The 15,148-nt window shown below is 42.1% G+C and overlaps 1 protein-coding gene across 5 annotated transcripts in view; it reads right to left on the bottom strand.

The window, feature by feature from the left end:
• The window catches only part of CSNK1A1 (casein kinase 1 alpha 1), a 46,640-nt gene extending 31,891 nt beyond the window's left edge, over positions 1-14,749 (bottom strand). For 3 of the 5 annotated variants that reach the window (XM_080804710.1, XM_080804711.1, XM_080804714.1), the window contains exons 1-2: positions 14,009-14,613; positions 13,275-13,381 (exon numbers count right to left, since the gene is read on the bottom strand). In XM_080804710.1, coding sequence (XP_080660836.1) covers positions 13,275-13,381; positions 14,009-14,131 — 230 coding nt within the window. In that variant the 5' untranslated portion in view covers positions 14,132-14,613. Of the gene's footprint in view, positions 1-13,274; positions 13,382-14,008 lie in introns of all 5 variants that reach the window. The other 2 variants (XM_080804713.1, XM_080804712.1) reach the window with 2 other exon arrangements.
• Between the last annotated feature and the right edge of the window lie 399 nt (positions 14,750-15,148).

Genomic DNA, 15,148 nt, shown 5'->3' with positions numbered 1-15,148 from the left:
AGTTTCCTTGCCCATAACTGCTCCTTAGATTTGTGGTCTCCATTTTACTCTGAATACAAGGTACCTAGAACTTAGTAACTGAAACTTTATTTCGCCTGTCATCAAAAATTTAAGAGCATCAATCTATTTCCTTCTCTTGCAACATCACATTTAAGATACAATTCAGGGGCGTCTGAATGGCTCAATCAGTTATGCATCCAACTCTTGATCTCAGCATCATTAAGTTCAAGCCCTGCAATGGGCTCCACGATCAGCATGAAGCCTAATTAAAAAAAAATTAAAAGGGGTGCCTGAGTGGCTCAGTGGGTTGGGCCTCTGCCTTCGGCTCAGGTCATGATCCCAGGGTCCTGGGATCGAGCCCCGAATCAGGTTCTCTGCTTGGCGGGGAGCCTGCCCCCCCCCCACCCCACCTATCTACTTGTGATCACTCTCTGTCAAATAAATAAATAAAATCTTTTTTTAAAAAAAAATTAAAAATAAGCAAAAAACACACTTCAGATTTTAAAAGGTCAGTAACATAATTTTTATCCATAATCCTTTGGATTTGTAACTTGCAGAAATACCTCTGAAATGGTTTGAGATTCAGGGCATCTTCAATGCTATCTGGCTATTTTAAGGAAGTGGAGGATCAGGTTTAATCAACAGACACTGTGGAATACCTAGAACTATAAACACAAGCACAGATCAGACTGATTTCTCCATACTGACAACTGTTTGAGAGATGAAGCAACCAAGAAAAGACCAGTTTGAGCTGTAGGGATGGCAATCAAAGTAATAATGATGATAAATGTGATACCAAGAAATTTTAGATATATTTATCCCATCTTTTAATTCACTTTTAAATCTTTCTTCAAACTGTTCAAACTTTTTTAACTGGCTGATTTTCCCATCTTTACAATCTCACATGCCTGGGGAGAGCATTAATAAGCATGTAAGTAACTGAGACTTAAACAAGGCTAGGAAGGGAAAAGAAAAGAAATATTGGAAATCTACCAAATGAGTGACCAACCTTGCATCAAATGTATTTAGTCACAACAAAGAACTTGTCTGAACAATTTGGGGGAGTGGAGGTAGAGTACTCCTACACCAGTATTTCTGAATCTTTTCAGAAAGATCACCACAGATCTCACACCTTTGTTAGTCCAATAAAACCTATAGATTCCTTCTCAGAATATTTTATATGCAGAAAATAAAATACATAGCATTATAAAAGAAAACAATTACAGGAAAATTCAGCCACACTAAGATTACTTAATTTTGATACAGTAAAGTACATGTTCATTATTAATGAGATATAGGGGCAGATCTAATTAGGACTATTAATTATGAAAATTATGAGTGTAAACAATATTCTGAGATATCTGCAACAATAACGTGCTATGGAAATATCTGTGATTTCTGGTGGCGACAAAGCCACAGGTACTGCTAAACTAGTGGAGATTTCCTGCCTACATTTATTTATTTATTAAGATTTTATTTATTTGAGAAAGAGAGAGCGAGCGAGCAAGCATGAGAGGGGAAAAGGTCAGAGGGAGAAGCAGACTCCCCATGGAGCCGGGAGCCCGGTGCGGGACTCGATCCCGGGACTCCAGGATCATGACCTGAGCCAAAGGCAGTTGCCTAACCAACTGAGCCACCCAGGCGCCCAACATTTATAATACATAAACAGATTTTCCTCAATTTACAATGGGGTTATATTCTGTTAAACCTATCCTAAATGAAAATATCTAAGACAAAAATGCATTTAATACATGTGATGTACTGAACGTCATTACTTAGCCTAGCCTACCTTAAATGTACTTAAGAACACCTAAAATTGGACAACAGTTGGGCAAAATCTTCTAACACAAAGCCTCTTTTATAATAAAGTGTTTAGTAATTCATGCAATTTATTAAACACAGTACTGAAAAGAAAAAAAAAAACCAGAATGGTTGTATGGGTGTAAAATGGTTGTAAATACACCAGGTGTTTACCCTCGTGATCACCTGACTGAGACCAGGAGCTGCTCCTGACTGCTGCCCAGCAACATCACTGCTGCCCAGCAACATCACCAGTGTCATACCACAACGCTGCTAGCCTGGGGAAAGATCAAAACTCAAAGCATGGTTTCTACTGAATGCATACCACTTTCACAGCACCATAAAGTCTAAAAGCCATACAATGAACCATCCTAGTCTGGGACCATCTTACTAGATTCAATTAGAAGTTCATGAAGATAAGATGTAGGGGTGCCTGGGTGGCTTCAGTCAGTTAAGAGTCTACCTTCAACCTAGGTCACAATTCCATGACCCTGGGATTGAGCCCTGCATCAGGCTACCTGTTCAGCTTCTCCCTCTTCCGCTGCCTACCGCTCCCAGTGCTGTCAAATAAATAAAATCTTTAAAAAAGGAAAAAAAAAAGATGTAATTTTCTTCCTATCCCCCCCTTGTGAAGTTAGAATGGGGGATATCCCTACCAGGTTAATAATCCCTGCTTTGAGGGGCGCCTGGGCGGCTCAGTGGGTTAAAGCCTCTGCCTGGGATCGAGCCCTACCTCGGGCTCTCTGCTCAGCAGGGAGCCTGTTTCCCCCTCTCTCTGCCTGCCTCTCTGCTACTTGTGATCTCGCTTTCTGTCAAATAAATAAATGAAATTTTAAATAAATAAATCCCTGCTGCGAAACATTTTTTGCTTTTTAAGTTTTTAATTTTAATTCGTTAGTTAACATACTGTATTATATTAGGTTCAGGTGTACAATGAATGATTCACCAATTCTATACACTGCTCTCCATGGTAAGTGTACTCTCTAAACCCCATCACTTATTCCCCATCCTTAAAACTAATTTTTTTAAATTTATTTGACAGTCACAAGTAGGCAGAGAGGCAGGCAGAGGGAGAGGGGGAAGCAGGCTTCCCTCTGAGCAGAGAGCCCGATGCGGGGCTGGATCCCAGACCCTGAGATCATGACCTGAGCTGAAGGCAAAGGCTTAACCCACTGAGCCACCCAGCACCCCTCAAAACTAATTTTTAAGGTGAAGAGACTACAGAGTAAGATCTGAAAGCTGGGCATCAAATGCGTGTTTTATTCATCAATACTAACATTAACTAAGGTAATTTGTTTTCCTTCTTCATCCCAAGCCTCCAAAACCACTACTACTAATCCTTTGATCGCAATACAGCCTTGAATTAATGCTGTAACATTTTCAAGTTCCTTAGGCTCCTTGTGCCTTGCCCTTTGCCTTCAAAGATATGTAACCGTTCCTTAACCCAAAAAATTATAAAAACACAAAACCAAAAACTGTGCTTTATATATGGGCATACCACTATCCAGTACTAAAGCTACTATTATTGATCCGTTCAGTATTTATAGTACCTGACAAGATAAAACTTTGTAATTCCTGCTCTCACAGCTTACAGCAGTGTGTGCATCCAAGTGAGTAACACATGATGGGGGCACCTAGGTGGCTTGTTGGTTAAGCGGCCAACTCTTTTTCTTTTTTTTTAAGATTTTATTTATTTGGGGCACCTGGGTGGCTCAGTGGGTTAAGCCTCTGCCTTTGGCTCAGGTCATGATTTCAGGGTCCTGGGATCGAGCCCCACATTGGGCTCTGCTCAGCAGGGAGCCTGCTCCCTGCGCCTCCCCCGCCCCCCCGCCTGCCTCTCTACTTGTGACCTGTCAAATAAATAAATAAAATCTTAAAAAAAAAAAAAGATTTTATTTATTTGACAGAGAGAGATATAGTGAGAGAGGGAACACAAGCTAGGGGAGTGGGAGAGGGAGAGGCTCCCACAGAGCAGGGAGCCCAATGGTGTGTGTGTGGGGGGTGCCTCAATCCCAGCCAGGACCCTGGGGTCATGAGCTGAAGGCAGACACTTAATGACTGAGTCACCCAGGCGCCCCACAGCCAACTCTTGATCTCAGCTCAGGTCTCAATCTCGGGTCTTGTATTCAAGCCCCACATTGGGCTCCAGACTGGGCATGGCACCTACTTAAACAAAACAGAAGTGAGGAGGAGAGACTGGTTCTGAGAAGGTCCAAATTATGGCAACCCAATCCATTTTTTAGACAGAATCATTAAGGAAAGCTCTTCTGATGAAGAAGCATGGTTAATTCTTGAAAGTGTAAAATGGAAGATGGCCAGGAAGAGGGGTGGATGGAAGTTAGTGTGCCTGAAGTTTGGTATTTACAACAAACTTACAAAAAAGTCAGCATGTTTGAGACATAGTAAAACAAGATCACTTTATTTTCTTGTTTACCAGTTAACAAATATTGTAAAATCAGATTATGGTGATGGTTGCACAACTCTGAACACACACTAAAAACCAATGAACTGTACATTTTGAATAGGTGACAATTTATGTATGTCAATTATCTCCTTAAAGCTGTTTTAAAAAAATCCTTTTCCAGGGATATCTGGCTAGCTCAGTCAGAATAGAGTATGAGACTCTTTATCTCAAGGTTGCGAGTTCGAGTCCCACAATGGGTACAGAGACTACTTAAAAACAAAATCTTTTTTTTTTTTTTTTTAAAAAGATTTTATTTATTTGCCAGAGAGAGAGAGAACATGTGTGTGCACAAGCAGGGTGGAGTGGCAGGCAGAGGGAGAAGCAGGCTCCCCGCTGAACAAGGAGCCCCATTTGGGACTTGACACCTGAACAGCCGCTTAACTGACTAAACCACCCAGGAGTCCCAAAAACAAAATATTTAAAAAAAAAAAAAAAAAGAAAAGAAAAATAAAAAGGCCAAACAAACAAAACAAAAAACCCCACAACCTTTTCCCAAAATCTGTTTCTCTAATCTCTGATTCAACACTTACTGAACTTACTATGTGCCTGAAACTGCAAATAAGTGCTACAGCTCTGTAGGTAATTATTATGCATTGTTAATGTTTGAGAAATGCTAAGTATGATTCACAGGGAACCCAAAACCTGACCAATCAAAGCATTCTCTAGATGGTTCAGGGTACTGTCTATCATCCCTCTGATGTTAAGGAAACATGTCCTCACACTGTCTGAGATTTACACGTTTCCTCCTAATTTTCAGCAAAAGAGACCAATTCACAACTACCTGCCAAATGCATGGCATATACTCAAAAAGAATTAAAAGTCTCACAAAATTTTTTCTGTTCACTGAAATATGCCCAGTATCTTAACTATGCCTGACACATAACAGGCACACTCATATAGGTTTGTTGACCGAATAAAAGAAGTATTTGCTTATCCTTTAGAAAGTACTGTAGGAGGTACTGTACAAAGTTTCTAAGACACTTTTGAACATCTGAGCTTTTGTTTGAAGAGTAGAAGCTAACCTTATTCACAGAGGGATACAATGTACTGATATTACAGAGGTTCAAAAATGGGAACACCAGGGTGCCCAGGGGGCTCAGTCAGTTAAGCTTCTGCCTTCAGCTCAGGTCATGATCCCAGGCTCCTGGGATCCAGCCCCGCGTTAGGCTCCCTGCTCAGGCTGAGTAGGGGAGCCTGCTTCTCCCTCTCCCTCTGCCTGCTGCTTCCACTGCTTGTCCTCTCCGTCAAATAAATTAAAACCTTTAAAAAAAAAAAACTAAAACAAACAAAAAACTAAGCACTACAGAGATGACAAATATTCCCATTAGGAACTATGCATACATCAGGTATCCCCAAAGTTCTATAAACATGTAGTAGATACCAAACTCTCTACAGGGTTCCATTAAAAAGTAAATGCACACAACAGGGGCACCTGGTGGCACAGTCAGTTAAGTGCCCAGCTCTTAGTTCTGGCTCAGGTCGTGAGACAGAGCCACACTCTGGGCTCCATGCTGAACACAGAGTCTGCCTAAGATTCTCTCTCCCTCTGCTCCTCCCCTACTTGTTCACTCTCTCTCTAAAAATGAATGAATGAATGAATGAAGAAGGTTAAAATAAAAGCAGAATTTCCTTATTATGAATCATTAGTTCCTTTTTACCAACACTATGCCAAGAAGCATAAAAGATACTTCTATCAGCAAGACATGGTTCTTTCCCCTCAAGGAATTTCCAGAATGCTTTCTTATAGGAATGCCTCTGGGACGGTTCAAATATTGGTGTTAGATACTATCCAGAAATCAAAGCATTTGATTATATGGGATCACAGTGTACTTTCCAGTGCCATGTTTCTTGGTATAGGATTTCCTGAATTACCTCCTAATTCACAACACGTTAAGAAACCAGCCTTACCAAATTATGGTTCTAGAAAAGATGGGAGGTGGTGGGTGTGGGCAGGAAAGCACCATTATAACCTTGAAGTATGCGACAGTAAAATGGTCCCTAACTCTGCAGCATATCAGAATCACTTGGGGGAGGTTTTATAACACTTGATGCCTAAGGCTACCCCAAACCCATTAAATTAAAGTACGTAAGGTTAGGAGTCAAGTGTCATTTTTTAAAACTACTCCATGTCATCCCAATGGGCAGCAAAGTGTGGGAACCACTGTATAGTTTGAAGATGCAGTTAAGATCTATTTAAATAACACACTGATTAACAACATAGATGTTTTGGGTTTAGGCAAATTAACCACTCTGATTCTCACACTTTGTATGAAACCCCAACTTACAGGATTGTTGTAATGATTAAATTAAGATCATGTGCAATGTCTGAATGGTCAATTCTACTTTTCTTTCTTGCACATACGTGGAAAAAAGAATGTTTAGCCACACTGTATTCAACCAACTACTCACTTTTTTCAGTACTATGTACTAACATTATAAATAAAAGACAACTATACATTCAAGTCATAACAAACTGTTACCATATCAGAGAATGAAGAGCCAGTTTATCCTACTGATCTCATCAATTATTTTTTTAAAGATTTTATTTATTTGAGGGGCACCTGGGTGGCTCAGTTGGTTGGTTAAACATCTGCCTTCAGCTCAGGTCATAACCCCAAGGTCCTAGGAGGATTAAGCCCCCCATCAGTTCCCTGCTCTACCGGGAGCCTGCTCCTCCCTCTCCCTCTGCCTGCTGCTCCCCCTGCTTGTGCAAGCACTCTCTCTCTAATTAAATAAAATCTTTAAAAAAAAGATTTGAGAGAAAGCAGGGGAGAACATAGCGGAGAGGGAGAGGCAGACTCTCAGCTGAGCAAGCAGAGAGCCTGATGCAGGGCTTGATCCCAGGACCCCAAGATCATGACATGAGCCAAAAGCAGATGCTTTCACCAACTGAGCCATCCAGGGGCCCCGATTTCATCAATTTATATAATGTATTTTTAAAAAAAAACACACAAAACTCTTAAGGGGCACTTAGTGACTCAGTTGGTGAAGCGTCTGCCTTTGGCTCGGGTTATGGTTCTGGAATTGAGTCCCAAGTCAGGTTCCCTGGGATCCCTGCTCTGTGGGGTACTCGCTTCTTTCTCCTCTCCTGTCCCCCCCTGCTTGGGTTATCTTTATCAAATAAATAGATAAAAGCTTAAAAAAAAATTTCCCAAGACCTTATGATCTTAAGAATCCCTTTTCTAAATGAAAGCTGACACTACAAATTTCAAATTTCATTCTAGGTTGAAATCTAGATGACATGGCAGGCGGATCCCTAACTCTTTGACTCTAATATAATGCTCCTACCATTTCCTTTTATACTGAGGATCAGAATGTACTCTCCAGCTAAATCATTTTTATACAACACTTCCAAAGTCCCCGTAAAACATACCCCACCGAGGACTTTCAGACAAGGAAAAGGCAGTATCCCTGTTCTACAAGGGAAAATGAGCCAAAGATCTCAACTGCCACTAATTGCTCACCACCCCCACCTGATTATTTTACTAGGCAAGTCGTAGAGCGTACTTCACGGTGATAGAAACATTATTAACCTACAGTCTTGCATACGAACAAATCAACGTCACATCCAGGAAAAAAAAAATGTAAATATGATCCAAAAGACCAACTTAAAAAAAAAAAAAAACCACCCTATCTTGCCACAAAATGCAGTTTACCATGGATTAGTAGTATTCAAAAAAATAAAATATTCTTTATCTCAGTAGGGAGTGTGGGCTATACCAGTGTATACATTTGACATTTGTCAAAACTCATCTGATGGCACAATGAAAGCTATGCATTTCACTATATATAAATTATATCTCATTAAAAAAAAAATTAAAACATGCATTAGTCCATGTTATGTGATTACTGGTCATTTAAATTTCAAGAACCACCTCGGATTGCTTTGGAAACAAAAACAGTAACAAAACCCTTCATTTTAACTAGGTATTCACTTATATTTTGAGAACTATTAGAGGGAGGCACCTGGGTAGCTCAGTCAGTTAGGTGTCCAATTCTTGGTTTCAGCTAGGGTCACGGCTTTTGAGGTTGTGAGACTGAGCCTCACATTGGGCTTCCCACTCCACAGGGGGTCTAAAGGGGATTCTCTCCGTCTGCCCCTCCCTGCTGCTCTCTCTCTAAAGAAATGGATCTTTTTAAAAAATGAATTTATTGAAAAACTTACAAGCATCCAATTAAATAATAATACAAACAACAAGTTACTTATATTTACAGAAGAGTTTTTCATTTTCTCTGAATGAGGCCAAATGCCATTAAGTGAAGGAGGCATAGTATGGCTCTGTAGCATCAAATAAAAAGGTGTGGGGTATGTGAGCAGGCATGCTGACCTTGACAGAAAGGTGAAAATGGCTGAGAAAATGAGCAGTTAGGAGACTCTTGTAACCCTTCAGAGACAGAATTCTAATTTGTGAGATACTAGGCTTTATTCAAGATTCATTTAGCTCACAAATGCTACTTAAGCATCGTTACATTATTCCGTAACTAGAAATCCATTACATGCCGATATAAAGCACCTTTAATATATTGTGTATATATATACACTACATATAGCGTATCTATAGGGATTCAGTTACTCTGAGTTAAGAATCGCATTTCTCATGGACCCAGTGATCTGTAATAAATACATACCCAGTGCAGATGTCATCTTTGTTCTCTGATAAAAGCATTGTAACTTATCTACAAGATATATGCTCAGTGCCAAAAAGCTAATATTAAAATTCAAGCTGCTTTTAACACTGAAAAGTAAGGATTAACTAGTACTTCATAGATATCTTCTATAATACTTGACATTGAGAGGGCAAAAAGTGGTTGAAAAGAAGGCAACAATTCTCCCATTCCCCCTCCCATCTTCTTTATTCATTTCCCTATAAAAATATATTCCATTAATTTACTTCCTTCTAAATGGTAACTGGTAACTTTATCTGATGCAGATGGCATTTTTTAGAGTCTTGAGAGGTCTCTGTACTAAAATACAAGATTTAAAAGTAAGATCTAGGGGCGCCTGGGTGGCTCAGTGGGTTAAAGCCTCTGCCTTCGGCTCAGATCATGATCTCAGGGTCCTGGGATGGAGCCCCGCATCGGGCTCTCTGCTCAGCAGGGAGCCCGCTTCCCTTCCTCTCTCAGCCTGCCTCTCTGCCTGCTTGTGATCTCTGTCAAATAAATAAATTAATTAATTAAAAAAAAAAAAAAAAGGTAAGATCTAGACCTAACATTAAACTGTGATGAAATGCTTTCTAGCTACTATCATCCAAAAAGAAGTCTCAAAATTTCAGAGCCAGAAGTTCTGAGATCAACTAGGCAAGTGACTTAAGTACGGAACTCTGTTCAAATAAAACCCTATCCAAAAGCTCAGTATGCAAAACTTTTTCTAAAAGAGTAGGAAACTCTAAACCTTTCTGTCCAGTATTCTTCTTTTCTATTCTGTAAGAATTGGAAAATTGTTAACATGGTAAAATCCTTTTTGCATTTAACAGATCAGCAAACTAATTGACAGGCCCAAAGAATTGTTGAAGGACTAACTGACCCAAATTCACTGTCAATACCGTATGATAGATCTAGAGCTTGCTATCATAAATGCTTCTTTAGAGATCACATTAATTCAATTCAAATTGAGCACCACAAAGATAGAGAAGGTTGTAACAGAAATACAAAGATTTTTAATGAGCTTCCAGAAGTCAACTGATGATTTCAGTTTCTAAACTAAACAATGTCCTCAGTTTCCTAAAAATATGGAGTCTGAACACCACCCTTACTCGGCTCTTTACACTGAGTGCCATGCTTCTGCATAACAATAGATCCCTTACCAAGTAAAGATTAGCTAGGCTATGCGGGCAGATCATTTTCAGCCCCTGTTTTAGGATATCCCAAAGTACCTTAGTAAATTCAAAAGGCTGTGGGGTGCAGGGGAGAAGGAGTTAAGTGTAATTGCAGCAAAATCCAAATTGTTTTTTACAAGTCATTTCTACACCCAACACAGGGCTTGAACTCATGACCCCAGGATCAAGAGCCACATGCTCTACCAACTTAGCCAGCCAGGCACCCCAAATTTAAAATTTTTATATTTATATCCATCTAGAACAATGAATAACACATGACTGCTTCATTTAATCTCGATAAACTAAAGTCAACTTAGTCCAGTATTTACCAAATAAATATTTACCTGTATGCTATATACATAGATATAGACATGACGTGGAAATAGTGGAGAACAAAATGAGGGGACAAGATGACGTTGCCACCCAAATAAAGAATGCTTATGTAAAGTCCTTCCTACCCTTTTCACTTCAGCAGAAAACAGTTCTCACACTTTACAACCAATGAACCACTACTGTTTCTGTGTACCATACTCTACCACTCCTAAAGCAAATTTACTCTTTCCCCACCCTCACGCAATTACTACCTTTTGCATTAGAGACTACTCCAGGAAACCACACTGTATTCTTGGCTGCCCTCCCCAACCAGTTCAACCAAGCTTTCTTCCTTAGAGTCTGATCCTGAAAACCCATTTCCTCTCCCAGGAAGCATTACTCTGAAAGCCAGGTTAATCTCTCTTTAGCTCCACCCACAGTTTATAACTACAACTCTCTCTGCACTCAACACCTTATTATAGATGCCTATTATTTTGCTCACAAGTTAATTTCATTTATTCATGCTTATTCAGTGTATTAACTACAGCTCTTGTTGGTCTGTATCAGCACTGACTTTAAATAAAAGCTACCAGATAAAAGGGTTTAGCACTGAAAATGCCAGATGTTTTAATGCTTTTTGAAAATTATTTCTAATACATTAAATTCAACATGATTTGTGAAATTTCTAAAACCTCCCAATATGGATGAATTTCAAGAGCATTATGTGAGAGAAATCAGACACAAATGACCTCATACTATATGACTGTATTTATGTGTAATTCTAGGAAATACTAGTGATGGAAAGCAAATCAATGAGGGCCAGGGGTGGAGAGATACGTTTAAAGGCAAAAGAAAAGACGTTTTAATTTTCTGGCTAATTCAATGGACTTTTTACTTTGAAGGAATAAAAAGCTAGCGTTTTAGTAAGACTTCCATTCTTTAAAAAAAATTTTTTTTCATTCTCCCAAAACGACATTCATTTTTCCCAGCAGCTTTTTGGGGGGTGGGATGGAGGGATAGGAATCATTTCAAATCTCCCATCATCTTGGATTTCACATTAACTTACCTTACAAAATAAACCTGGAAGTTTCTTCTAAATAATTTCTCACTTACAACCAATAGGATATTTTATCATTCAACTTCTCCATTAAAAATATCTACCGGGGGGGGGGGGGCACCTGGGTGGCTCAGTGGGTTAAAGCCTCTGCCTTCGGCTCAGGTCATGATCCCAGGGTCCTGGGATCAAGCCCCACATCAGGCTCTCTGCTCAGCAGGGAGCCTGCTTCCTCTCTCTCTCTGCCTGCCTCTCTGCCTATTTGTGATCTCTGTCTGTCAAATAAATAAATAAAATCTTTAAAAAAAAAAAATATCTATCAGGGGCACCTGGGTTGCTCAGTGGGTTAAGCCTCTGCCTTCAGCTCAGGTCATGATCTCAGGATCCTGGGATCGAGCCCCGCATCGGGCTCTCTGATCAGTGGGGAGCATGCTTCCCCCCTTTCTCTCTGCCTGCCTCTCTGCCTACTTGTGATCTGTGTCAAATAAATAAAATCTTTAAAAAAAAAAAAATATCTATCAGCACTGTTCTCTGGTTGTTTCCACATCTGAATTAATACATGCAATCTAGTCCTTAACTTAAGATTTAGAAACATAAACTCAAGCAGATGAAGAGATTACAGTAACTATTGCTCCACTTAATTCTTAACTGTCTCTGGTTCTTTTTTACAAATGTTTTTGTGTGTTGAAAAACTGCTTGGCTTTACAGTACATTTTAGCCCCTATTCAAGGAAGATGCTTTCTAATCTCAAAGTCAAACTAACAATCTTTAAAGTTAACCATTTAACAAACCACAATGTTTTTATGTGGTCATCTTTTATCCTGACTGCTACTGCTGTTTGCCTTCACCAATATTCCATCCCCCCAAAAGGCCACAACTTCCCGGAGGTGAGGAGTTACTGAACAAGTAATTCAACAGGTTAAAGTTACTTATCACACTGTGGTTACAGTGATTAATCTTTTTAACACATCAGATTTGAGTCTATTTCAACACAGTAGTGGTCAAACTGCCTCTGCCATTACTCACAAAAATTTAGTACACAAGCTGAAATGCAGCCAACATTACCCTTCAAGAAAGAATAATTAACACTTTTAAATGGACTATGAGGGATTTTGCATAGTATAATTTAACAATTTCACGTCGCATCTGCTGCAGAGATCACAAAACAGACTGTCATTATGCCATCTCTTTCCTTGAACCCCACCACCGCCCGCACCTTTATTCTTGGCTTTTCAAAGGTTTAATCCCCTCAGAGCTGCTAAAGGGCCAATCAAGGAAGAGTAACTTGTGAACCCAAGCCTAGAAAAGGGCAGGAATATGCGGTTGAGTCACGTCGTTCCGCCATTTTCTAAGCGGAGGAGGAAGACATGTTGGAACAAAAACACAACAAAAGAGCAGCCATTTCCCAAGCCAGCTCCAATAGCAACCCGAACTGGCCGAACCCCGTCACTTGGCACCTTCAAATCCACTTCACTGGATAAACCTAAGAACATCAGAGGTGCCGGCGTAAAGAAAGCAGCAGACAACCCTGCCGCGTAGAGATCAAAGATGACCCGCATACTTAACTGCAAATGAAAGCCTCGAGAAGAATGACGGAAGCTACATGGAGCAGAGTGTAACCAACTGGAATTCTAAACGAAGTTGCCAAACTAAAAATTGACTCAGTGACTGTGGTGTCTTTCGGTTCTCAGGAAACCACCAGCGCTAGTAAACCCAGGTAACTCAGATATCAAGGCACGGATTCAGCTGGTGCTATTGCTTGCCTCTACCCATTTCCCCCATGCCGTACTTCCCTCGGTGCACCGCCTGTGTGCTCACGGGTTCTTACCGTATGTGGGGGATGCCCACCCCACCTTGAAGAATCTTATAGAGTTTGCTCTCGTACAGCAACTGGGGATGCCTGGCCTTCTGAGATTCTAGCTTCACTGCCACTTCCTGCAGGGGAGAAAGGGGATGATGGCATCAACATCCCTAAGGATTCAATGATTCAATGTCACTTGGGAGGAGGGGAGATATTAGCAAAGCTCAAACTCGAGACTAGGAGAAGAAATTAAGAGGCTCAGAAGAGAAAGCTCTCTTTGTAATTATAGAACGAGGCAACCAGCCTCAAAGGCCTCTTCAGGGGGTAGTGACGAAATCGGCACGTCCTCCAAGGTGCAGGAAAATGATTCATCCAGAAAACGTAATGAGAGGTTTTGAAGGAAACTGACGATCGAAATCAAGAACCCCAATGAAATAAATCCATACAGTGGGGAAACATGGGGATTAGAGAAATACGATTTTGCCGATCTCACCTTAAACGACAGCTTAAAAAGTTCGACTAAGGTCCATTTTTAACAAGCTGGGAAACTTCATGGGTTCTCCCAACCCTTCTGTCGGGTTCTTTGCCTTTTAGGGAAAGAGAGCGGGGGAGGCTCCTAAAGCCAAGAAAACTGGCTCCCTCTCTCTGGACTCCCCTCCCCAGTACGTGCGTGTGATGGGGAAAAGCCCGAGCACTTCGGGGGTTGGGGTGGGGGTGAGGACTGGCGCAGCGTGGTCGTGAACCCCACCCCGGGTGATTACCTCGCCGTTGGTAATGTTGATCGCCAGGTAAATGTCCCCGAAGGAGCCAGACCCGATCTTCCGTACCAGTTTATATTTCCCTCCGACAATGAATTCGGCCTTGGAGCCGCTGCTGCTCGCCATCCTGAGAGATGAAGATGGAGGCTGGGGCCAAGCCCCGACACCTCTTAGGGGGGGACGGAGGCCTCTGGGGCTCGTCCGCGGAACAAGGCTGCGGAGGAGGGCGGCAGGAAACGGAAAACGTTGGCTCTTTCAAGGCGTCACAGGGCCCAGAATCGGCCGAGAGGAACCTGATCACCGCCGCTCACTCAGGCTTCTTTTCGCCAGGCCGCCGTTTGTGAGGGGGTTCTCGCGGTTACCAGCCTGGGCCACTTGTTTCTGGGCGGCCGCCGCTGGCTCGCTTTCACGGCGACGTCGCGGGCTGGAAAAGGGGCGCGGTGGTTTAGGGCGGCGATACCGCTGCCACCACTGCCGCCGGCTCCCGCCCGGAGGGACCCCTGTCACTCCGCCGACGCCGCCATCTTGTTACTCCGGCTCCAGCCAACACAAAATGCCCCCAGTCCCCGGGAGCCGCTTCTTCACGGCGCAGAGCACTCTGGGAAAGGGATCTCGGGCGCTAGCCCCGGAGGGTCGGCAACGAGAGGGAGGGCGGAACCGGATCCGTGAGAGTCGCGGCCCACGTTCCGAGCGTCACCCCGTCACCGCCCAACCACGCATGCGTACTGCAAACCTGCTGATTGCGCAGGCGTGAGGTGGCCTCTCCTCTCCCCCGCCCGGGGCTCACTTCCACTTCCGGTTGTTGGCTGTTCGGATTCAGCTACCTGTTAGTCACGTCCGACCCGCCTGGTCTCTGAAAGGCCGCGCGTCCTCGGGCCCCGAGAGCATGTTAGGGAGGAGTCACCTTCATTCTTCGTGGAGGATGGGAACTTCTGGCTTCCTTGGGAGTTTTGACCTTTGCTCTTTGTTTAAGACGATTTTTAACCTTTGGTCTTTTTCTGGGCCACTCCCTCAGATCAGTCTGTTCCAGCCCAATTCTGTTTTGCGAGAGGCTATCGCCTCTGGTGGAGAGGAAGAGAAAAGCATCCCTGGCCGGGCTCGGTTTAGTCTTGGCTCCCGGTTTTAGCAGAGAGCAGTTGATGA

Source organism: Martes martes, assembly GCF_963455335.1.
Source record: "Martes martes genome assembly, chromosome: 5".
Taxonomy (NCBI): domain Eukaryota; kingdom Metazoa; phylum Chordata; class Mammalia; order Carnivora; family Mustelidae; genus Martes; species Martes martes.
The sequence above is the reverse complement of the archived record's forward strand: the minus strand, read 5'-3'. Positions and strand labels throughout refer to the sequence as shown.